This window comes from Carcharodon carcharias, chromosome 2 (assembly GCF_017639515.1).
Source record: "Carcharodon carcharias isolate sCarCar2 chromosome 2, sCarCar2.pri, whole genome shotgun sequence".
NCBI classification, from domain to species: domain Eukaryota; kingdom Metazoa; phylum Chordata; class Chondrichthyes; order Lamniformes; family Lamnidae; genus Carcharodon; species Carcharodon carcharias.
This window is the reverse complement of record NC_054468.1, coordinates 27073279-27099652: the sequence shown is the minus strand read 5'-3', so window position 1 is coordinate 27099652 and position 26374 is coordinate 27073279. Positions and strand designations below refer to the sequence as shown.

Below are 26374 nucleotides of genomic sequence, written 5' to 3'. Positions count from 1 at the left end.
ATTGTAGAAATCCTAGTGGAGTATAGAAAGTACTGGGGTGAAGTAAAATTGAAATTAGGAAAGTGAAGAGAGAATACGAAAAAATATTGGCTGGTAAAATCAAAGAAAATCCCAAGGTGTTTTACCAGTGCGTTAAGAGCAAGAGAATAACTAAGGAAATGGTACGGCCTATCATAGATGTGTACATGGTAACTTGTGGGTTGATGCAGAAGATGTGGGCAGGGTCCTTGAGTACTTTGTTTCTGTCTTCACTAAGGAGAGGGATGATGCAGAGCTTCTAGTTAAAGAGGAGCAGTGTGAAATATTAGATACAATAAGCATAGAAGGGAAGTGCTGGAGGGACTAGCATCCATGAAGGTTGATAAATCACCAGGGTCAGATGGATTATATCCCTGGCTGTTGAAGGAAGCCGGGGAGAAATTGCAGGTGCTCTGAGGATCATTTTCCAATCCTCACTAGATACAGGTGAGGTCCCAGACGATTGGAGGCCTGTGAGCGTTATACTATTATTTAAAAAGGGTGCAAGGGATGGGCCAGAAAATTATAGACCAGTCAGTCTGACTTCGGTGGTGGGCAAATTATTGGAAAGGTTTCTGAGATGTAGGATAAACTGTCACTTAGGTACAAGTTGATCAGGGATAGTCAGTATGGTTTTGTTAGGGAAAGATCGTGTCTTTCTAACTTAATTGAATTTTTTGAGGAAGCGATAAGGAGGATTGATGAGGATAGTGCAGTGGATGTTGTCTACATGGATTTCATTAAGATACTGACAAGGTCTCAATAGCAGACTGGTCAGGAAAGTATGATCTCGTGGGATACAAGGAAAGGTGGCAAGTTGGATCCAAAATTGGCTCAGTGACAGGAAACAAAGGGTAATGGTCGATGGATGTTTTTGCGAATGGAAAATGTTTTCCAGTGGTGTACCACAGGACTCTGTGTTGGGCCCTTGCTGTTGTATATTGTATGTTGTATATGTTGTATATATTAATGATTTAGATTTAAATGTGGGAGGCATGATTGGGAAATTTGCAAATGACGCAAACATTGGCAGCATAGTTGATAGTGAAGAGAATAGCTTTTGACTCCAGAATGATATCGATGGTTTGGTTGAGTGGGCGGGGAAGAGGCAAATGGAATTCAATCATTTGGGGAGTGCAAACAAAGCCAGGGAATACTCAATAAACAGGAAGATATTGAGCGGGGTTGAGGAAATGAGGCACCTTTGGAGTGCATGTCTACGGGCCCTTGAAGGTGGCAGGACAGGTAGACAAGGTGGTCAAGAAAGCATATGGAATTCTTTCCTTTATTGGGTGAAGTATTGAATCCAAAAGCAAGGGTGTAATGATGGAACTGTATTAAATGCTGGAATTTTGAATTTTGTGTACAGTTCTGATCGCCACATTACAGGAATGACATAATTGTTCTGGAGAGAGAGTACAGAGGAGATTTACAAGAATGTTACCAGCGCTTGAAAATTGCCGTTATGAGGAGAGATTGGATAGGCTAGGGTTGTTTCCCTTAGAACAGAGGAGGCTAAGGGGTGACTTAATTGAGGTGTAGAAAATTGAGGGGCCTAAATAGGATAGACAGGAAGGTCTTGTTTTCCCTAGCTGAGGGATCAAATACCGGGGGCATAGATTTTAGAAGGATTAGAGGGGACATGAAGAAAAACTTTTTCACCCGGATGGTGGGAAGGCATCTGGAATTCACTGCCTAAGTTGGTGGTTGAGATCGAAACGCTCAACCCATTTAAAGGGTGCCTGGATCTGCATCTGAAGTGTTGTAACTTCAAGGCTACGGACTACGTGATGGTAAGTGGATTAAAATGAGCAGTTAGTTTCTTTTTTTGGCTGGTGTAGACAGAGCTGAATGGCCTTTTTCTGCACCATAACTTTTCTATGGTTCTGTTAACTGCTATAGTGTTAATATGTATAAGTACAAATGAAGTTCAATAAATTTGGCCAGAGAAAATAATAAACTCCATTCTTTGAGAAGAATCATAGAATGGTTACAACATAGGAGAGGCCCATTTGGAAGGAAAAAGGCAGTAGAATATGGATGGAATAAGTAAAAAAAGTCAAATGTCTGTCAGATAACCTTAAGCTGAATTAGTTATTTCACCAAGTTTGATTCTGTTTTCTGCTAAATGCTATACATGAAGAAAAGTTTTGATATGCTAATGATACTAAATCCTCTGCAATAGCTTTGTGATTGTAGTTGAAAATTGCTAATTTGTGGCCTGGTGTAATGTTTAAAAAGGCAACTTTTTGTTTCTGATCAGGACAAGAAATCTGTCGAAAGTACTTGCCTGTGTTTTGCTCGACTGGTGGACAACTTTCAACATGAAGAAGTAAGATATTTAAATATGACATTTTACCGAGGACACTTCCAGTTTATATGTAGGAGGATTGGAAAGTTGTCAAGTCAAACTTCCTTCAGTGTTATTTTATAAAAATTGTGTTGAAGGAAAACTTGTTGAACATATTTGATTTACAAAGCAGCTCATATCAGCTGCCTGCAGTTGGTATATTTGTGGTGGTGTTTATTTCTAAACTTGGTCCAGTACTAGAAGTTGGCACCTGAAATGCAAATTGCTTTTAGCCTGCTAGATGGAATTGGGAAATGCAAACCTCACTTCATCATTTGAAAGAGTCTGTGGTGGATCTTTTTATGGAGGGGATTTATGTGACCAAGAGCACCTTAACGAGACAGATATTTTGTTTCTGAAAGTGTTTATCTAAAAGTTAATTGAATTTTACTTTTTTAATCAATACACTTTTCATAAGTAGCACATCTCTGGGTGTTGGGTCAAGGGTGTTTTTTGAGGGGAGGGTTGATAACAGCAGATTTGAGAGAGAAATTGGAAGAAGATATGAGTTGAGTGCAAGGAGCTCATGGACTAATTTTGGATTGTTTCAATTTTAATGACAATTGGCTGCCGCTGTCACGTCCCTCCCTTCTGCAATCCCACCTAACAAAACTTCCTCTAATGCTTCCTCCTGCCTTAGCCCTCATCTTTCTCTACAATCCCTCCTCATGTTCTCCTGAGCTCATGTGGTCCATGCAATCAAACTCCTGTTCCCTCGATCTTACTCCCACTAATCTGATCACCCAACTTCCTCTTCTGGCCTCCACATTAGCCAATATTGTAAACTGTTCTCTCTTTCTCTAGGTGTGTCCCTAAATCTGTCATCACCCTTCTCAAAAAGCTAGCTCTTGACCCCACAGTCCTTACAAACTATCATACCATCTCCAATCTCTATTCCGTCTCCAATGCCCCTGAATATATTGCTATTCCCAATTCTGTTCCCATCTTTCCCAGAACTCCAAACAGGTTTCTGCCCTGCCACAGTACTGAAACGGTTCTTAACAAGGCAGTAAGTGAATATGACAAATGTAAACTTTCACCCGTTGTCCTCCTTGACCAGTCTGCAACCTTTGGCAAGGTTGACCACATCATCATCATCTTCCAACATCTCTCCACTGCTGTCCAGCTCTCGAATGGTTCTATCCTTATATATCTAATTGTAACCAGGGAAGCATTTGCAATGTTTTTTCTTCCTGCTCCCGCACTGTTACCTCTGGTGTCCCCTAAGGATCCATCCTTGGCCCTTTCCTCCTCATCTACATGCTGTCCCTCGGTGACAGCATCCGAAGGCACAGCATTAGTTTGCAGGCATGCTGATGACGTTTAGCTCTACCTCACCACCACCATCTCTTGACTGTTGCTGAATTATCGGTCTGCTTATCCAACATCCAATACTGATCAACAGAAATTTCCTTGAATTAAATAATGAGAAGATTGAAAGCATAATTTTTTGGTCCCTACTCCACATTCAGTTTCCTAGCTACTGTGTCCATCTTCTCTCTGGCAACAGCCTGACATTAAGTCGGTCTGTTTGCAACCTTGGTATCACGTTTGATCCCCGGATGAATTTCTGACCCCTTATTTGTGCCATCACTGAGACTCCACTTTCCGTCTCCATAACATTACCCAATTTTGCCCCCACCTCAGTTCATCTGCTGAAACCCTCATTCATGGCTTCATTGTCTCTCAATTGCTCCAAGCACTCCTGGCTGGTCTCCCATATCCTACCCTTCATAAACTTGAGGTCATCCAAAACTCTGCCCATGTCTTAACTCACAGCAAGCCCTGTTCATCTATCACCTCTGTGTCGAGCAGCATCTTGACTTTAAAATTCTCATCCCTGTTTTCAAATCCCTCCATGGCCTTGCCCCCCCTATTACTGTAACTTCTGCCCCTAAACCCTCCAAGATGCCTGCATTCTGCTACTTGTGGCCTCTTGTGCATTGCTAATTATAATTGCTTCACAATTGTTGGCTCTGTCATTAGTTGCCTGCGCCCTGAGCTCTGAAATTGCCTCCCTATGCTTTTCTGACTTTCTACATTATTTCCATCTTGTAAGGCATTTCCTCTTTGACCATGCTTTGGTCATCTGACCTAATATCTCCTTATCTGGCTCTGTGTCGCACTTTGTTTTGTAATGCTCCTATGAACTGCTTTGGGATGTTACATCACGTTAAAGGAGCTACAAAAATATAAGTTACTGTTGTTGTTGTAAATTCAGCTAAAGGAATTTTTTGGTGCTACGTTCTTTTTTGGATGTTTTGTACATGCTCAATTACTTTATCAGTTTTCTTTTTTAGTTCCTGGTGTAGAATTTTGCTGTGTCTTGTTCGCCTGCTTTATTTCTATCAATAGGAAGATTCCACATGAATTTTTGGCTGCAACACCTGTAGAGTTCTGTCTCCCCTGGTTAGACCATATCATGCATGCCAGCTGGGTGTGTTGATGGGCTTTAGAATCTAAGCTACTAACCATATTTGAAAAGCACAGCAAACTAATTGGCTTAACCACTGATTTTGTGGCCAAACGATAGAAGCCAAAGAAGACAAATTAGCTATAATGAATTTAACTCATCACTTTTTTTTAAGCATTTAATTTGTACATTTGTTGGATAATTTTATTCAGTAAGTGTTGGCTTCATCAATTTTTTAAGCCTTGGGGGAAAAAATAAGCCTTAGAGTTAAGATCCAGGAACTGTTAGACCTGCCAATTTGACTGGTTGAATTGAAGCTCGAAATTCAATGCTTGTGTATTTTTCTGAGACCGTATTGCTGGGATATTTTTCCACTGTATATTCCCTTTTGATTTCAAAGCAGCATAGCTGCCTCCTCTACCATAATGGCTATTTAACCCATCAAGCAATCTAGTCATTCTCATTCCCCACTCTATCCCCGTAGTCCTGTAAGTTTATTTTCCTCAGTACCCATCCAATTTCCTCTCGGAATCATTGATGGTCTCCGCTTCCACTGCACCCGTACGCAGTGTTCCGAGTCATTGCTACTAGCTGTGTAAAGGAAGTTCTTGTCGCATCCTCTCGCATCTCTTGCCCAAAACCTCAAATCTGAGTCCCTTAATCGGTGGAAAGGAATTTGAACCCATAGGCTTTTGACTTTAGGCATGAGTGCTTCGATTGAGCCAAAGCTACCTTTCAGCTTGGCTGCATGTAACTTTTGATGTGGCCTGCACCTATTCCTTTCCGGAAAATGACATTTTTGAAACATTAAAATTGACCAGAAATCCCTAACAAGACGTATCTGTAGAGCTGAGATCCTTGGAATCTGAAGAAGGATCATACGGACTCAAAGCGCTAACTCTGACAGATGCTGTCAGACCTGCTGAGTTTTTGCAGCATTTTCTGTTTTTATTATCCTTGGAATCTGCATTGAGTCTAGGGTGCTGACAATTTCACTTTTTCAGTAGCTGTAAATTCTTTACATTGGTAAAGAATGTTCCCTGTTGTCGTTGTGGAGCACTGAGTTGTATACGCTAATTTCAAAAGTTGTGCCTAAGCAAAGCCAATAAATATGTTTCCCTCAAACTTTTTTGTGGGGAGGGGTTGTTTCTTTATCTCCTCTGCTCCATTTTGGTTTTCTGACATGTTTTGTTTTATGTGGATAACTGCATAGAAGTTTGGAACCAAATACCATCTTTGCTTACACTCTGCAATTTGCCTGGCCCAATTTTTAAAGAAAACTGTACCAACTCATTCTGCCAGTTGTTTTGAATGACTGCACATATTGGTGAAATTAGTGGAAATTAGGCAAGATGGATTCAGGGAGCTGATACAATGATCCCCACTGCTGGTCCTAACAATGGTGGACCTGATTAGCTGCTAATCAAGCACAATGGAAGTGCTAAGTGGCAGTAGGTATGGGTGGCATCCATCGGCAGTGACAACTTGATTTTAATGGTTTTTGTTTTAGTATCATTATATTGGAAAATTAACCAGGAGATTGAGTGCATTTGAGCAATGGCTTCCTCCTTGGTTACCTGAGTTAATGCCAAAAGTGACCAAGCATCAGTTGTGATTAAAACCATTGTGTCCAAGATAAACTGATCGTTTGACAAACTGATATGTGCCAGGATTCCTGCGGATCATCGAAAACCTGGAAAAGTCATGAAAACTTCCAAAAAAGGATGTCGCTGAAAAGTCATGCAAATTTATAAAGACAAGGATGAGACTTTTTCTTACTTTAGGTGGAATTCCAGCTTTTTCCAATATTTTTCCATGTCCAGCTTTTTGTAATTGCTTTGCTTTGCATGACCGGAATCCAGTGCAGCTTTTATCTCCTCCTGCCTGATCCTGTTCATTCCACTGCTGATTTTCTGCTTTGGAGACTGCCAGAAGAAGAGCAGTGATTTGATAAGTAGCCTGTCAACTGGGATGGTCCAGTCATTGGATTGGCTACTTTGGACATCGCCAGAACAGCACAGTAACTGGCCGAGTCGTATGTGCCACATTTCTCAGTACCCAACCCCCCCCCCCACTTTTGCCTCACGTGAGAAGAGATTTATGTTAGTGTCGGTTTCAGATTTCTGTTGTGGAGAGGGAGGACTTGGTGGGCGTTTTCTTCAGAGCTGGAGCAGGGAACCAAAGTAAGGAACAAGCACCTGGTGCTCTAAAATGCTGCATGTTGCCAGTCAAGACCTCCTTGCTTGATCTTTTGCATGAAAGTCACTGAAAATGTTGCCTTCAACATGGGTTAGTCATGGAAAAGTCATGGAATTTTATTTTAATGGTTCAGGAGCCTGAGTTTGATGCCACTCATGTAGTTCTGGAAAGCTGTTGGATAACAGCAGTTGTGGATGTTGGGAAAAATTTTTGAGCAGCCAACAGGAACTCTTGTTGATGTTGACTGACAGTGAAGATGAGTGGATTGCAGTAGACCCACAATTAAATTACTTTGTGTTTTTAAAAGAAACTAATTACATTGAGGCCAGAAGTAACACACCCGCTGTAGAGTGATGAGAGGACAGATGTCTGTGCTACCAAATTCATAGAAGGGACACAGTTCTTGTAGATCTCCATTTAGATGGCTGCTTATATATACTTTAGAAAAATGAAAGGAATAACGATGAGGTGCATTAGGTGAAAATTAGGCAATGGCTTACCAGTCACAATTCAAACTACTGATGGGATGGTTGGGGAAATTGCAGATAAATATCAAAAACTGAAATGGCCATCTCTAAATGAGAATTTTTTTTATTCATTTGCAGGATGTTGGTGTCACTGGCAAGGCCAGCATTTGTTGCCCATTCTTAATTGTCCTTGAAAAGGTGGTGGTGAGCCACCTTCAGTACAGCTGAGTGACTTGCTAGGCCATTTCAGAGAGTAGTTAAGAGTCAACCACATAGCTGTGGGTCTGGAATCACAGGCCAGAGTGGTAAGGATGGCAGATTTCCTTCCCTAAAGGACATTAGTGAATTAGATAGGTTTTTACAACAAACTAGTAGTTTCATGGTCATCATTACTGATACTAGTTTTTTTTATTCCACCCTTTACTAATTAACGGAATTTAATTTCCCTAGCTGCTGTGGGATTTGAGCCCATGTTGCTGAATCACTAGCCAAGACCTCTGGATTACTAGTCCAGTAACAATCATTGCTTTACTGCACCTGTTAAGACTTAAGGTTTTATATATTATCTCCTGGCTTTTATATTCGTACCTCTTATTATAAAACCTGGATTTAATTTGTTTTTGTTTTACAGACTCATCACCTTATGAGCCTGTATCCCAAATTTCTCTGCTTCTCCACAGCATCAAGCCTATTTCTGTTCAAAGGATAACTACTACCTTTTTTGATCAAAATGTGTCACCTTAGATTTACTGAAATTGAATTTCCTTGTCTCAGTTTTTAAACCATTTTCCAATCTTATTAATATGTCTCTACAGTTTCCTTTTTGGCCTTAACAATTACTTCTATTTTTTAGCATGTCTGCAAATTTTGACACTACTCCCTCTAGGCTGAGATTTAATCGATTATATAGTGAACTGAAGTCAGCTCAGAAATGAGCTCTTTGGCACTTATCTTTTCTTGCAACCATTCTGAAAAATTGCCCTCAACTCCTACTCTTGTTTTACCCTTTCTCTTAATTTTTCATTCATTCGTTAATCATATGGAAGTCAATCAAATGAGGCAGCTTATGCATTTTCTGATAGTTAATGGAGGATGGTATAAGAATATTTTAATTTGTTACACATTTATCTGTGTATCATGGGCAAGTGAAAATTACAATCAAGTTCATTGGGCCATTTACTTCAACCTAATTGTTTAAAAAAACACATTTGAAGTGATAAAATAGCTTTTCATTTAAGATCATTTTAGTTCTTTAGTAATGTCATGCTAGATTTTTCTCGGGGTGAAGTATGTACTATGCATATTGCAACCATATGATTTAGTCAAAACTGAGCCAAATAGATCTATTGTAGTAATGTCATCTGATAAACATCATATATTGAAAATGAGACAAGTATTGAAGGTTCAAATCAAAGAACATTGTGCCTGTGAGAGCCAATTTGTTTTAAAAGCTTATGGCACAAAAGGGAAAATAACTCGCTGAACCCTATTGCCCTTCCAAGTTGTTTCCTCTTCCACTATTACATTTAAGCTGGGAATTACACTGTTACACAAGCATATTCATGATTTGTGGGCATCGCTGGTAAGATCAGCATGTATTGTCCTTCAGAAGGTAGTGGTGAACCACTTTCTTGAATACAACTGAGTGATTTGCTAGGCCATTTCAGAAGGCAGTTAAGAGCCAACCATCTTGCTGTGGATTTGGAGTTGTGCGTCAGCCAGACGGATGCGGACAGCAGATTTGCTTTCCTAAAGGACATCAGGGGACTAGATGAGTTCTTAGGATAGTCCAGTAGTTTGTGGTCACCTGATTACTAGCTTTTTATTCCAGATCTTATTTAATTGAGTTTATTCCTTGAACTAATTGAACTTAAGTTCTCCAGCTCCTATGGTAGGATTTGAACTTGCCTTGGATCATTGGTCCAGGCTGTGGATTACTTGTCCAGTTATACACACACACACACAATGCTACTATACCCCTAATTCCTCTGATCTTTCATCAGAAGTTGATTCTTAAGAAATATGAGGTACACTTGAAGCCATTGTTGGGATGTTTTCAGGTTGTCATTTTTTAAAAATGTTTTACAGCTTTTCATGAGATTGTATCTCCATTAGGTAGACAAATCTCAAACTGCAAAGACCCAAAGGAAAGAAACATGCACTCAAATCAATTTGTAAAGTTCGTTCAAGTTAGCATTTTACGGAATGCTTTAGTTTTTATTTGTTGTGTTAAACATTGAAAGATGGAAATGTTGAAAATGTAATTTGTTTATAAGTAGTTGTGCTTGTACATAAGTGGAGATTACATTAGTCAGCATATTAAAACTTTGCTTATACAGTGTTTGGGGGTGGGGGGTGGGTTTAGTATTTTAGGCTAATAAAAGTCTTTGATCTTCATATATCTTTTTGTGCTGTGGATCAGGTTTATGAGGAATATAAACTTTCTATTTCTATTAATAGAACTTGTTGCAGCAGGTGGCATCTCGTGATTTGTTGACGAACATACAGCAGCTCCTGGTGGTGACCCCCCCAGTTCTCAGCTCTGGCATGTTTATCATGGTGGTCCGCATGTTCTCATTGATGTGTTCGAACTGTCCTACTCTGGCTGTGCAGCTTATGAAGCAAAGTAAGTATTTTGCGGATCTAGTTGGAGAAGTGATCATTTAGGAGTTAGAGACCACATCACAGAAATGAAGTGCTTACTTTAGAATATTGAACACTGATATGGTGCAACATGACACATTGTGCTGAATTAAAATTTTTCATTTCCAAAACACAACATAATTATGGGCAGTGTCTTAAGTTTAGCTGGTTCGATAACCATTTACTGAATGACCATATTGACAATGTTGGTGAAGCTCTCATGTTTTTTCCTTCCAACATTGAGCAGTTTAGCAAGAAGTCAATCTCATTATTTTTGAAACTATTTATCTTCAACTGGTAATGACAACTTTTCAAAATACTTTATAAATCATTCATATAGACTCCTTTTATATCTAATATTGTTTCACAACAGGTATCCTGCTATCCTATGGAGGGTAATTAATGTAACCCCACTATTTAAAAAAGGAGGTAGAGAGAAATTGGAATTGTAGACCAGTCAGCCTGACGCCAGTAGTGCGGAAAATTCTAGAGTCCATTAGAAAAGATTTAATAGCTGAACACTTGGAAAACAGTGACAGAATTTGACAGTCAGCATGAATTTACGAAAGGGAAATCATGCTTGACAAAACTACTGGAATTTTTCAAGAATGTAGCTAGTAGAGTTGATGAGGGGGAGCCAGTGGATGTGGTTTATCTGGACTTTCAGAAGGCTTTCGACAAAGTCCCACATAAGAGATTAGCTTGTAAAATTAAAATGCATGGGATTGGGGGTAGTGTATTGAGATGGATAGAAAACTGGCAGACAGGAAATAGAGTAGGACTAAACAGGTTTTTTTTCCAAATGGCAGGCAGTGACTTGTGGGGTACCGCAGGGATCGGTGCTGGACCCCAGCTATTCACAATATATATTAATGATTTTAGATGAGGGAACTAAATGTAATATCTCCAAATTTGCAGATAACACAAAGCTGGGTGGGAGGATGAGCTGTGAGGAGGATGCAAAGATGCTTCAGTGTGATTTGGACAAGCTGAGTGAGTGGGCAAATGCATGGCCGATGCAGTATAATGTGGATAAATGAGAGGTTATCCACTTTGGTAGCAAAAACAGGAAGGCAGATTATTATCTGGCTATAAATTGAGAGAGTGGAATGTGCATCAAGACCTGGGTGTCCTCGTACACCAGTCGCTGAAGGTAAGCACGCAGGTGCAGCAGGCGGTAAAGAAAGTAAATGGTATGTTGGTCTTCATAGCGAGAGGATTCGAGTACAGGAGCAGGGGTGTCTTGCTGCAATTATACAGGGCCTTGGAGAGACTACACCTAGAATATTGTGTGCAGTTTTGGTCTCCTTATCTGAGGAAGGATGCTCTTGCTATGGAGGGGGTGCAGCGAAGGTTTACCTGACTGATTTCTGGGATGGTGGGACTGACAGATGAGGAGAGATTGAGTCGGTTAGGATTATATTTGCTGGAGTTCAGAAGAATGGGGGGGATCTCCTAGAAACCTATAAAATTCTAACAGGACTAGACATGGTAGATGCAGGAAGGATGTTCCCAATGGTTCCCAATGAGCACTTGGAAAACTTGGGGGAGTCCAGAACTAGGGGTCACAGTCTGAGGATATGGGATAGACCATTTAGGACTGATATGAGGAGAAATTTCTTCACCCAGAGAATGGTGAGCCTGTGGAATTCGCTACCACAAAAAGTAGTTGCAGCGAAAACATTGTATGTTTTCAAGAAGGAGTTAGATATAGTTTTGAGGCAAAAGGAATCAAAGGATTTGGGGAGAAAGTGGGAGCAGGCTGTTGAGTTGGATGATCAGCCATGATCATAGTGAATGGCGGAGCAGGCTCGAAGGGCCGAATGGCCTACTCCTATTTTCTGTGTTTCTATGTTTTTATTTGTCATTATATCTGTAAGAAGTTCTTATCAGTTTGATTCATTAAGCGACTTCAGCTTGCAGCTTGGGCTTCAGACGTGCACAGTCAACTAGTTGGATAGTTCAACCCTAAGCGAAAAAAAACATGTGTGGGATGGTGTTCTATCAGGTGTATATTGAGGTAATTCTTTTGGTGAACTAAAAGGTAACATCTGGTTTTATTTTCTTTCCTCGGTAGACATTGCAGAAACTCTTCGTTTTTTACTTTGCGGAGCTTCAAGTGGCAGCTGCCAAGAACAAATTGATCTTGTGCCAAGAAGTCCACAAGAACTTTATGAGCTTACTTCTCTTATCTGGTAAGATGTTTTGTAAAATGTGGTGAAACATTTTGATTTTTGATCTGTACATCTGGCAACCCAATTTGCATGTGTTCTGTTAGAAATGGCTTGAAGATTCTACTCTAGCCTAACCTGCATTCCACTGTCTAGTCTTAGCCAAAAAGATTATTTGTTTCTGGGAAGGAGCAGGGGCATGGGACAAATTGGGTACCTCTTTCAAAGAAACCTGCATGGCACAACAGGTAAATAACCTGTGCTAAGAGATTCCATGAACAGAATTCTTTGAGCTTTGTACATCCTTGAAGGGTTGCAAAATTAGGATTTAATAATAATGCATTTTTTTGTACATAGGTTGTGCAGGTTTTATCTATTGCAGTAGGCAATTGAGTGACTTTGTGTATTTTTCTATTATTAAGTAAAATTTTCAAAGTGGCAAATTCTGATCTACATTTTCTTTTGCAGTGAATTAATGCCATGTCTACCCAAAGAAGGAATTTTTGCTGTTGATACCATGCTAAAGAAGGGAAGTGCTCAAAATACAGATGGTGCAATATGGCAGTGGCGTGATGATCGAGGTCTCTGGCATCCATACAACCGAATCGATAGTCGCATAATTGAGGTATAATATCTTCCAAGATGAAATCAGTATGGAGAGGGAGAAGGGGTTGGGGATGGGAGAGAGATTCAGTGGGAAATTAGTTCTTCCTTTAGTTTAATTCTGCAGTGATATGAGAGTTTTTAGCCTGGTGGTTACTGACTAGCAAGCCAAAGATCTTACTTCACATTTTGCAGTAAAAAAAAATCAGAGAAGCTGTCGGCACTCGCCATTATTCAGTGTGTAAATTGGACAAGTTCCAGCGGACCCCCCACCCTCCCCAATCCCCCAATGCACCCTCATCTGGCACTGAAAATTATCTTTTATAAGTGTGCAATCTCATTCCTTTTAATTTTAATATTTATTGCCAATTTTTTTTTAAACTAACATTTTTTGTGAACATGCTTCACTGTCGTGATCTGGAACAAGAATTCCCATGCTGAATTTGGATCCATATCTATAAAAGCAATATGAAGATCCTAATGGAGTCACTGAATCTTGTGGCTTCAACTGAGATCTAAAGTAATATTGTTCTCTAGTATAACACTTAGAGGTATAACGCTTAGAACTGTTATAAGTTTCATAATTCAGTTTGCAATGGTGCACATCCACTCTTGCTGCCTGTTACTATGTACAATCAAGTCAGACTTCTGAAACTCAGCATACCTTTATATGTGCAGGCATGTATGTGATATGCAGTGAGTAGACATACTGTATGTGCTTATGAACCAGCGTTCCAAGCTTGGAGCTGAAGTGCCCTGCATACACTGGTAAATGTTGACCAAAATGCCTCGGACACACTGGCAAGCAGTCTAATCTTAGGTCTGCAATAATCTTTTTGTATGCTTTGACGGTCTGTTCACATTGTTCACAGGCAGCCCATCAAGTGGGTGAGGATGAAATAAGCTTGTCAACATTGGGTCGAGTTTATACTATTGACTTTAACTCTATGCAGCAGATCAATGAGGACACTGGGACAGCCCGTGCTATTCAGAGAAAACCCAATCCGTTGGCCAACACGAACACTGGTGAGTACTGCCCAATGAATTAATCTTTAATTTTGAATGTTAGTTTTTTTGAAAAACTGCATTAAGGAAGCCTTTCTCATTATATAAAAAAAAAGCAAAAAAAAATTGGAAGTACATTCAATAACTTGAACCTGCTCGGCAGCCAAATTTGCTTTTGGAACCTATAGGATTTAATCTCTTATAAGAAAGAAGAAACTTGCATTTCTTTCCTGCCTTTCCCAGCATCCCAAAGTTCTTTGCAACCAGTGAAGTATTTTTGAATTGTAGCTGCTGCTGTAATACAGGGGAAAAATTGGCAGCAAATTTTGTACACAGCAAGATCCCAGAAACAGTGGCGTTGGTAATAACCAATCTGTAATGTTGGATGAGGAGTAAATATTAGCTTGAATAACAGGAAGAGTTATACCACTATTCAAGTTAGTGCTGTGGGATTTTTTTTATGTCCATTTGAGTGCAGATTGGTTTCATGTCCCCTCCAAACGTGCTTAGTAGTGTACTGCATTGGAGTGTTGGCCTAGAATTTGTGTTCAATTCTCTTGAGTAAGACTTAAATCCACAACCTCCTGACTTGGTGAGAGTGTTACCACTCAAAATAAAACAAAAAAAATACTGGAGATGAATATTCTGGCATGCTGCCATGGTTGACAGCGTGCCAGAGCATTTGTCTCCAGTATTTTGTTCACTTGGTTTACTTCTGCTAACATCTTTATGGGCTTGATATAGGCTATAGGTTTCAGGCTAATTGAGGAAACTTTACTATGATCCAAGATTTCCAAACAGGAATGGAAAGATGTGTGCAGAGCATGTTCTATATATTGAAGGCTTGTTTGGATGCTTTTCGATTTCATGTAGCAATGACATGCCAGGTAGAAGAGTTAACACATTGCTGTTATTGCACTACTTCAATGTGTTCTTAATCGTTTACAGTTGATTTCTCCATGTGGCCTATTTCAGTGGCTTAAATTTTGGTGATAAAAAACTGAAACATCATTGAATCCAACTGTTGTTTATCTATGCATGGTAATTACAAAGAACAAAGAAAAGTACAGCACAGCAACAGGCCCTTCGGCCCTCCAAGCCTGCGCCGATCATATTACCCATCAACTAAAACATTTTGCACTTCCGGTGTCCGTATCCCTCTATTCCCATCCTATTCATGTATTTGTCAAGCTGCCTCTTAAACACCACTATCGTACCTGCTTTCAGCACCTCCTTTGGCAGCAAATTCCAGACACTCACTACCCTCTGCGTAAAAAAACTTGCCCTGCACATCTCCTCTATAGTTTTCTCCTCTCATCTTAAATCTATGTCCCCTAGTAATTGACTCTTCCACCCTGGGAAAAAGTTTCTGACTATCTACTCTGTCCATGCCACTCATAATTTTGTAAACTTCTATCAAGTTGCCCCTCAATCTCCATCGCTCTAGTGAGAACAATCTGAGTTTCTCCAACCTCTCCTCATAGCTAATAACCTCCAGACCAGGCAGCTTCCTGGTAAACCTCCTCTGCACCCTCTCCAACGCCTTTATATCCTTCTGGTAATGTGGTGACCAGAATTGCATGCAATATTCCAAATGTGGCCTAACTAAGGTTCTATACAGCTGCAGCATGACTTCCCAGCTTTTATACTCAATACCCCTGCCGATGAAGGCAAGCATGCCATATGCCTTCCTGACTACCTTATCCACCTGGATTGCCACTTTCAGTATACCCAGATCCCTCTGCCCGTCGATGCACTTAAGGGTTCTGCCATTTACTGTATAATTCCTGCCTGTAATAGACCTTCCAAAATGCATTACCTCGCATTTGTCCGGATTAAACTCCATCTGCCATTTCTCCGCCCAAGTCTCCAGCCGAAGTATATCCCGTTGTATTAGGTGAGGTCTATCAGTGTCCACCTATGTTGTGATCCAGAGTTTATTTAAGAACAAAGCCTGGATATAGATGAGATTTTATGGCTGCCATCAGCCTTAGTAAAAGCAAGGGGATTTTACACTGGGGCTTGCAACAAATTATTTTTATACCATTCTATCTGTTTGAACAATTTGAGGACCGAGCTCATGACCAAAACTGTCCAAAACAATATTATTTCTTCAGGAAAATACAGTGAGTATAGTGACAGAATAGAAATTACATCGGTAAAACCAATCCCAGTCATTTGCAGTAGCAAGATTTCTAGACATGATTGGGGAATTTCTCCATCTGCATTCTGCCTGGAGTTTCAGCTATCGTTATATGTAGCAAGAGATCGCAACTCTATAGTTTCTGTTCCTTTATAAAACCGAATGGTTAATTCATATGTATTAAAGTTTCTGTAACAGAGGTCTGAATATTTCTTGAACATTGTGTTCTCCAGCACTCCATGATGTCTTGTGTCATCAACTCCCCTCCTTCTGAAGATAAATGCTTACAGTAAAAGATTAATTGCTAAGAGGATCATTAGCATAAGTTGATCAAAGCAACCAAGCACAGCCTTAATGATGTATTTAAATCCGCTAAAGATGATATTGGTTTAGGAAGAGGCTAACATTTTGTCTTCATTCAACCACAATTTGGACAGAGCTTTGCCACAGTTCTAACAGAGCAGTAACAATTTAATTCTGATTCGGTTAAATGAATGTTGTCATTGACAGTATGGAGGTTTTCAGAAAAATGCACTCTGAAGTCTGTGCTTTTTACATATACAGGTGGTCACTCTGAAACGAGGAAGGATGATGCACGTGCTCAACTAATGAGGGAGGACCCAGACCTGGCTAAATGCTTTATAAAGACATTGTTTGGTGTGTTATATGAAGTGTATAGTTCATCAGCTGGACCTGCTGTCAGACACAAGTGCCTTAGAGCAATTCTTAGAATAATTTATTTTGCTGATGCTGAACTTCTAAAGGATGTGCTTAAAAATCATGCTGTTTCCAGGTTGGTATTGATTGTAATGTGCTTAAAAGAGCTTTATGAAGTGTAGAAACATCTGCTGAAAATTTAGAGCTTGAATATTGAACAATTGTAAGTAGAATTCCATCAGGGATGAGCAATTATTCCAGTACTGGATTATGACTCGGATAAGAGCAAGAAGGCTTGGTAATCAGAGACCTATTTAAGATAATTGGTAAAGAACCAGAGGTGACATGAGTCCAAAATATGCAGCAAGTTATTATTCGAAAAGGTGTTGGAAACAGATTCAATAATTTTAAAAGGGAATTGGATTCAATTGAATGGGGAGGAAAAAAGCAGAGCAATAGAACTAATTGGATTCAAATTCAATTCAAATAATTGTCATCAGCTATATGATCCGAATGGCTATTTTTCACGATTCTAGTATGCTTCCCTATTGGCACTAAAGCCAGTCAAAATTGATCACCTGAATGCTTAATGGAGTTTAACCTTTATGATGGCATTACAAATGGTGAAAGACAAAGGTGCCTTTCGTTAAATTGAAATATTACCATGTTACTATGTACATCTTTATATCTTTTTCTAGCTTTGCATTGATGAGCAATTTATTACAAGAGCTGTCCTCTTCTTCTCTGTCCTCATTCATGCTGTTTCATTACCATGTTTAGTATAAAAGCTTCAGTTCAACTTATTTGGAGATATTGCAATTATTAAAGTATAAACACTAACTAGATAATTTTGAGTAATGTTTGAATTTGTGCATGCAAAACAGGCTTTGGAACTGTATCTTGAGCTGTAATTAGTGACTTGAAAATACCGATATTTTTAAAAAAACAACTTAAAATTTGTAAAAGTTCATTACATAACAGTTCAAATCTGACGTTACATGAAGTGCAATACAGATCAGTTTCTTCTAATACAGTATGAGATACCTCACTAACTTGCAATTATGGGTCACATTACAGTAAATGCTTTTAATGTAATGCAGAACTATTTCACAAGGCTTAATCTGAAGTGATGCCTACATATTTTTTTGTAAGTTACGTAAAAATATATATTTTAACGTGTACTTTAAGAGCTAATCTTTGATTTACATCTACATGAACTGATTTTCTGATTCCTCAACAGCCATATTGCTTCCATGCTATCAAGTCAAGATTTCAAGATCGTTGTAGGAGCACTACAGATGGCAGAAATTTTAATGCAGAAGTTACCAGATATATTTAGTGTTTACTTTAGAAGAGAAGGTAAGGAATCTTTTTACATTCTAAGTTTGCAAAATTTGAGTGTTTTTATATCTTGTTGTGGACATCTCTTGGTGGGATGTATTTTAATATTACTTTTTTTTAGGGTAAAGTTTTGAATTTTCTCTATGGTAACTAATGGTAAGAATTTTGAATGTTATGCAAAATGTTAATAACATTTTTTGTTTTTGTGGAAGGTGTGATGCATCAGGTGAAAAATTTAGCAGAGTCTGAGACTCTACTTACCAGCCCTCCAAAGGCATGTAGTAGTGGAATAGGAAGTCTGGGCACCGCTGCCACAATTAGCACAGCCAACGTTGCAAGCAATACAGTTGCAGATCTCGGATCCCCCAGTTTCCAAAGTATGGATGATTCTTTGGATTTAAGTCCACAAGGGTAAGTTTTGATGTTTCCAAATTCTGGCATTGTTCACATTGGTGAACATAAACTTTTAGAATTTTCACACGGTTCTTTTAAAAATAAATAAATAAATCTGCTTTTCTATTCTTACTACCAATGTAAATAATTACACTTCCACACATTATATTCCCTTGGCCAGTTACCTAACCTGTCTATAATGTATCACTCTTTTCGTATCCTCATAACATATCCATGGGGAGGTGATTGCATTGTGGTATTGTCACTGGACTGGTATTCCAGAGACCCAGGCTAATGTACTGGGCACCCTGATTCGAATCTCACCACGGCAGATGGTGAAATTTGAATTCAGTTGTTGCCGATTGTTGTAACAACCCATCTGGTTCACTAATGTCCTTTTTAGGGAAGGAAATCTGTAATCCTTTGTTACATTGCTGTGGGTCTGGAGTCACATGTGATTGACTCTTCAATGCCCTCTGAACAAGGACAATTAGGGACGAGCAATAAACACTGGCCTAGCTAGTCCACATCCCAGGGACGAATTTAAAAAAAAACATTCCCGTCAGAAAACTTGAATGCACTACTTCTGGTCTCTTCCTCAGTTATTCATGTAGATTATAAATAGCTGAGGCACTAGCACTGATCCTTGTGGCATTCCACTAGTTACAGCCTGCCAACTGAAATGCCCAGTTTATACTTACTCTTTGCTTCCTGTCTGACAACCAATTCTCCATTGATGCTAATATATTATTCCCTTTATTCCATGAGCCAATACCTTGCGTACCTTATCAAATGCCTTTTGGAAATCCAAGTATACTACTTTTACTGGTTTCCCTTCGTCTACGCTACTATTTATATACTCCAGAAATAAATTTGTCAAATACATTTTCCCTTTCCTAAAACCATATTGACTGATCATACTATGATTTTATAAGTGCATTAAGACTTCCTTAATAATAGATTCTTCATTTTCCTGATGACTGATGTCAGGCCAACCAACCTGTGGTCCCCTGAAACTGTTGTGAAACATTCTGCAAATTCAGCTTCCAAACTACCTTTGCTCATATGATTTGTTCAGTCTATATGAAGATTAAAAGGCCCCACATTTATTAAATTGCCACTTGGTGCAAGCTCCAATTATTCCTTTCTTAATACTCCATCCAAAGGGATAGCTACCATTGGAGTACACGTATACTACTCTAACCAACATTATCTGACCCTTGTTCCTAATCTCTAACCTTGCTGATTCTACTTCCTGATCTCCTGAGAAAAGATTCTTTTTCACTGCTGTCCTTAACATCCTTTACTGTCTGTCTTTTGAAAACGTGTACCACCCTGCAATATTTATTTCTCAACCTTGGTCATCTTGTAGTCATGTCTGTAATGGCAATTTGATCTAAACTATTTATATCTTGTGCCACTTCATCTGACTGAATGCTTTGCACACTCAGATAAAGAGCCTTTTAATTTTACTTTTTTGCTGCTATTCTTTGCATGGACCTATTCTTTGCATTGACCTTTTATTTGCTAATGCAATATTATTGTTAAATTCTCTGTACCTTCCTATTCCACTCCACCTGTCTTTACCCAAATTGCTTACAGCTTCTATTGACATTTCTCTTCCAGATTTTTAAATCTCCCTCCATCAACATGGCTGCACTAGCCCCCTCCACTTCACTATCCCTTTTTAGTTTAAAGTGCTGTTCACAGTCCTAGCTATACAATTCGTCACGACACTGGCCCCAGCCCGGTTTTAATGGAGCCCACCCCAACGGAACAGCTCCCTCTTTCCTGAGTACCGGTGCCAGTATCTCATGAATCAAAAACCCTTCTTATCATACCACTCGAACCACATATTGAATTCTCTACCCTGCAAAGGATAGCATGTTCCTCCAACCATACGGGCCCCTGTCATACCATATTCCTTGTGACTCATCTCCCCACTTTAATGGGTTTCTGCACCATAGTGCTCTGGTCAGTTTGTTCATCTATATAGGCATCAAATACCTCATACCTGTTGATCCAAGACAAGGGCTGAGGCCGCTCCACATTATATCCTGGATCCTCATACTTGCCTGACACATCCTCCTATACCTGACCAACTCTAAAATTCTGCTTAACCTAACAGGTGTGACTGTTCCAGGTGAATAGAAGTGCCCAAGTAGCTCCCCCCTCCCTGATGTCCCACCGTGCCTGCAGCCCAGAATGCAGCTCAACAATTCTTAGTGCAGCTGTGATTGCCTGGAATTGCACAACTTTCCGCAAACTCCCACATGTTGCAGTCATGGTGTACAGTACCTGTCCTGCCATGTCGGCCTAACCTGAGAGCAAAATACAGGTTCCCAGCTTAGAAACAAAACAAACACTCACCAGCTATTGGAGGTACAATAAAAAGAATAAAAAGTTGCACCTCCTTTCCCCCCACCCCCCTGGTGACAAATTCCCCCTTGCACCAAATTTCTGACAGCATTTGGTTTGTGAAGCACTCTGCCCCTGATCACCCTGTGTGTGTCCACTGATTATACCAGACTGGAGGATTAAAACTAATGGAGCATTTTTGCATAGAAGCATGGATATTAATTATGTTTCAGATTGCATCTAAATGCCTTTGTACCTTAAAATCAGATGCATGTGCTTCTGTGGAAGCTGAGATTTTATTTCCAGAAACCACCCCCGCACCCCCCCCTGCAACATTTGAATGCATGTGCTTGAAGTAATAATCTGGACATATACAATTACAAACATATAATACTGCAAATGCTAGGAATCTGAAATGAAAATAATGCTGGAAATTCTCAGCAGGTGTGGCAGCATCTGTAGGGGGAGAATCAGAGTTAACCTTTGAGATTGATGACCCAAGGTCATTCATCTATGCTTGTTGGTCTCAGACAACACCATTTAATGAGCCCTCAAAGTAAAGAAAGAACTTGCACTTACATAGTATTTTTCAGGATGTCATGAAGTTGTGCAGTGCTTCACAGACAGTGAAGTACTTTTGAAGTGTAATGTAGGAAAATGTGGCAGTCATTTTGCACATAGTTCCCTCAAAACGGAAGTGAGAATTGATCAGATAGTTGGCGTAATTGATGATGGTTGAGGGAGAGTGCTGCCAATCGTGAAGCCTGCAGTAGCTCAAGGCTGCACATCTATTTAAGGCTGCACAACTTTTGTTTCTAGTAAATTTGGGGAAATTCTGTATTGAACAAGCTATCAAAGGTTGCATACCTGTGGCGCCTCAAGGCATTTAGTTTTAGCTTGCTGCTTGGCAATAGACCAAAACAGACAATGGAGTTATCTACATATCAAAAAGTAAACTCTGCCAGAAAGAACATTCTAAATCCTTATATATCTATCCCTCATACCAGAACAGTTACTGGAAAATCAAACACACACTCTCTAAAATGCTGGTCATTTGGTGACAAAATGATCAATGTAGAAATGGATTCTTATCAATAAAATATTATATTTCTTATACTGAATACAGACTATCCTGTACTTTTTTAATTCATTCATGGGATGTGGGTTTCGCTGGCTAGACCAGCATTTATTACCCATCCCTAATTGCCCTTGAGAAGGTGGTGGTGAACTGCTGCAGTCCATGTGGCATAAGTACACCTACAGTGCTGTTAAGGAGGGAGTTCCAGGATTTTGAATTACAATTGTGTTTCACAATTGTATTAAACATTTGGGCATAGAGCTTTAAGATTGACTCTTGGTAAGTTTTATTCATCTGCCTTTCCTGACTAGATTACATGGTTCATTTCTGTCTGCGATCATTACTCCAAAAATAGAAAGTTGACACCATGTCACAAAGTTTAAAAGTGAACTTTTGTGTTGGCTGCAGTGTTGCTGTGTAAAATTAATCCCAGAGCACCTCTTGGAAGTAGTCCAGTTTGCATCAACACACTCAGACTGATGAAGGCATAATGAAAACCTGAGCATGTCACTTTTGCCAAAAGCACAATATTATGTAGAAGTAGCTATGAGATATAGGTGCCTTCTGTCATTTTTTTCCCGCCATGTCTTGGCAAGCATTGCTATCTTAACCAACACCAAAAAGACGGATTAGTTGATAATTGTCTCGTTACTATTTGTGGTGGGACCTTATGTGTAAAATTGCTGCCCAGGGAGCAGTAATAACCACAACTCATTCTGTGACATGCCCTTGGACCTTTCAGAGGTGTCACAAGCTGTTATGTAAATACGGGTTGTTCATGACTCTATGAAACTTTTTTTTCAGACGATTAAGTGATGTCTTAAAGAGAAAAAGATTGCCAAAACGTGTAACGAGGAGGACAAAATATTCACCTCCGAGAGATGATGACAAAGTCGACAATCAAGGTATGACTCCTATATTGTCATGGTGCTCTATAGCTACTGAAAATAAAATTTGGATTTGCCTACAATGACTTGTTATGGACTGTCCCCCTTGTGGCAACATGAATCACAAGGCCTTGTATCCAGGTAGAATGTTAATTAGCTATCCTCCAGACACCCAACTCCATTCTCTCTTGGAATTAAGTGGACAGTTTAAAGTAGAATTGTTTACAAAACCTAGCATTCCTAACACCTCCCTGTGAGATTTGGAGACTTAACAGTCTATATACTGTCAGCAAAACTGCTGTGGCCGTTGTTTACAGGCATAAACATCTTACACCACCTTCCTAGTAAATCAATCTGGGCATCCCATAGCAATCAGATCACCCCAGGCTTGTTGTCAGGCAGGATTCGGAGCAGGTCACATGACCCCTTTATGGACTCCATTTTACTTAAATTAGGCAGACAGTCCCTAAACATAACACTTATAAACTTCACCTTCATATTTGACTTATTTGCAAGTGTAAGTGCCAGGTATACTGAATACCACTTCTAAAACAAACTTGTCTGGAGAACTAACATTTGTTATCACCATGAAAATGAAGGCTAAGTTCATTTTGCATGGGTCCTCAAGCGGTTTAGGCATGAGGACTCTTTCACTTCCTTATCGAAGGCAGCTAGACCATGTGGTTGTGCTCAAGAACTTGCCTGGGTACTTTAGGGCACACTGCACTATGGGGTTTCCACCTTTTTATTTTGATTTGTCTAATTACGTGTAGTATTTTCATGGGAATTTTTCTTTTAAACTGTCATATTTAATGTCTGTCACAATTGATCAATGTTAGTTATGTTAGCAGCTGGTTTGCTTACACTAGAAGTGACCAGAGTAAGAGATTGTGCATGGTGACATGTTGGCAACATTATCTACTTTGTTTCAGGTTTCCTGCACCTGTGGCACTTTGCCTTTATTTGAGAGAAATTCAAACTTGATAAAATATTCTCTTGGAAAATTGGAATTGTAATACTGCCTCATTGCTAACATTTAATTTTTTATTGTGTAGCAAAGAGTCCTACAGCCACCCAGTCTCCCAAATCTTCCTTTCTTGCAAGCTTGAATCCTAAAACATGGGGAAGGCTAAGCACACAGTCCAATAGCAACAATGCAGAACCAGCACGTACTGCCGGAGTTAGTGGCATTGCACGGGTCACCCCAAAGGACACCATGTCCAACAACAGGTATCAAATTATTCTCCTTTACTTCCTCTATGGGAGTTGTGTGGCAGACATGAAGTTGAATTGATGCCTCAGGTTAAATTATGTTACGCTAAAAATGAAATTTAGCCATTTTTGCTTAAAATGGCTTAAATGACCAATGTTGTATTTATTTCAGCTGATTCTTTACTTGGAAGGTCGCTAACTCAACAGTACTATTGTGCACCAATTTAATAAAACTTGTCAGTGGCAATTCGCGTCGATTATAGCATGCAACAGTCAAAATACTGCTTACAACTGTTAATTTCTTCCATCTGTTGGTAATTGTTAAGAAATAGAGTTTGAGTTATTGGCGTATTTGGAGGTGTTAGGAATAAGGTTCATCTTTAATTTGTATTGCATTATTTTTGGGTTAAAAGGATGAAACCTGAATTTTAGTTTCGCTTTAAAAGTTGCCTGCATTTTAATGAGATTTTGACTCTTGAAAGGGAGGTAAAACAAACAAGGTAGAAAAAAAACTGTTGCCTAGCAACAGAGGTCCAGAGAAGAGGCCCCGCACACATACAAAGAAACCAAAAGCAGTTTGAGTTCAGTCGGTCACTGTACTCTAAAGTTGAAAGGAGTTGCGAGCAGAAGCACCATAGGAAAGGAACAGGTAGTAAGTCCCAAACTAAAGTTGAAGCCGCTGCCAGGAGAAGCAGGACACAGGAGAGGGAACTGCAGGGAGCAGGTTCCAAAAACTAAAGAAAATCCTCAAATCCAGGGGAATGAGCAAGAAAGGCCCCAAGAGGACTGTTAAGTCAAAGGACAAGAACAGGAAACTGGCAAAGGTCCTGCTTAAGCAAGGTTAAGAGTGAGGAGCAGAGAATGGCCCCCAAGCTAAAGGGAGAAAGCTGCAAGACACAGATTTAAAGCAAAAATAGGCTTGTGAGAAGCCAGAAGATCCAAGGAGACAGCTCAAGGTCTGTAACTAATTGCTATGGGCATGTGAAACAGTGGTGGTCTGTTGGCACGGCTCTCACTGTCAGTGAGAGTGGGTGCCTGGAAGGAAGCTTGAATATACGTGGTGATCCAGAAGAACTCGAAACCCTAGACGTGGATCCTTGTGGAAGGCATCTAAGAGAAAGCGTAGTTTGGGCGAAGGTTCCAAAACGAGTACTTCAAAAGTGGAGATTGGAGACCCTGTGTGGAAGGTGGAGTTCAGTGAGACTAGTTGGCTCATGGTGTGACAAACGTCTAGGGGGAGCTGAGGAGCAATCCATAGCACCTGTTTGGGGTGGCATCTGTCACTTGCTTTCACAGTGTGGTGTGCCTGACCACAGGGCGCCTGTTGGTTTACATGGACTGCGTACTTAACTGTGAACATTAGAATATAAGATAGCTTTTGTAACTTGTGTTATCCTTACAAATCTGTATATATCTGTAAAGGTATAGTTGTGGGTGAAGGATTATTGTAATATAGTTAACCTTTCCCTGTTTAATTATTGTTTTATTCTTTTGTTAAAAGTTCATCAGCTGACATCTGTGACTGTTCAGAAGCCACTGTCCATGTCTCTAAATAAAAAATAAGTTAGGATCTATCAAGCTCTGTTCCATCCTGGGATCTGGCTTGTCCGTAGTAACATCAGCTGGGTTCATAACATATCCATTAATTTGCCTTTTGTGCTAGATTGGCATATGAAGCATTAAAACCTATTCCATTTAAAAATTGTGTGAGGGCCAACCTCAATGGGTGAGAACAGGTAAAATAGAATCAGTGTGGCAGACAAAACTCTAATGGAACAACGGGTTGCCTTTAAAGCAGAGATAGTTCTGGGAACATTGAAGGTGAGTTCCCACAAGGGCTAAAGGTAGGACAAATCTAGAGCTTGCTGGATGACTAAAGAGGTGGAGAGTAAGATGAAGCATTAAAAGGGTGTATGTAAGAACTAGGAGCAGGAGTAGGCAATTCAGCCCCTCGAGCCTACCCCACCATTCAATACGATCGTGGCTGATCTCATTTTGGCCACAACTCCAATTTCCCGCACTCTCCCCAGAACCTTTCAACCTGTTACTAATTTAAAAACCTGTCCATGTCCCCAGATTTATTCAGCGTACCGGCATTCACTGCACTCTGAGGTAGTAAATTCCACAGATTCACGGTCCTTTGAGAAAAGTAATTCCCCCATATCTCTTGACAGCTGTCAGTTTGTTAATATAAGTGAAAACTCTGCTGAATATAGAAGGGAAGTAAAAATAGAAATAAGAGACTGGCAGCTAATATAAAAGGGAATCTGGAAGTCTTTTATAGGCATAAAATAGTAAAAAGATAATCGGCCCCACTCCTATGGGTGTAAAAGGGGATTTACACATGGAGGCAAGGAGCATGGCTGAGGTACTGAATGAGCACTTAGCATTTTCTTTTATTCATTCATGCAATGTGGGCATTGTTGGCTAGGCCAG

At 39.8% G+C, this 26374-nt stretch overlaps 1 protein-coding gene across 10 annotated transcripts in view; it reads left to right on the top strand.

Moving 5' to 3' along the window:
• The window catches only part of trip12 (thyroid hormone receptor interactor 12), a 150400-nt gene that overhangs the window by 80447 nt on the left and 43579 nt on the right, over window positions 1-26374 (top strand). For 7 of the 10 annotated variants that reach the window (XM_041213852.1, XM_041213844.1, XM_041213870.1 and 4 more), the window contains 10 exons: window positions 2282-2350; window positions 9908-10073; window positions 12168-12285; window positions 12730-12886; window positions 13737-13890; window positions 16577-16805; window positions 17910-18028; window positions 18223-18421; window positions 22644-22744; window positions 23782-23956. In XM_041213852.1, coding sequence (XP_041069786.1) covers window positions 2282-2350; window positions 9908-10073; window positions 12168-12285; window positions 12730-12886; window positions 13737-13890; window positions 16577-16805; window positions 17910-18028; window positions 18223-18421; window positions 22644-22744; window positions 23782-23956 — 1487 coding nt within the window. The remainder of the gene's footprint in view (window positions 1-2281; window positions 2351-9907; window positions 10074-12167; window positions 12286-12729; window positions 12887-13736; window positions 13891-16576; window positions 16806-17909; window positions 18029-18222; window positions 18422-22643; window positions 22745-23781; window positions 23957-26374) is intronic. The other 3 variants (XM_041213915.1, XM_041213896.1, XM_041213905.1) reach the window with 2 other exon arrangements.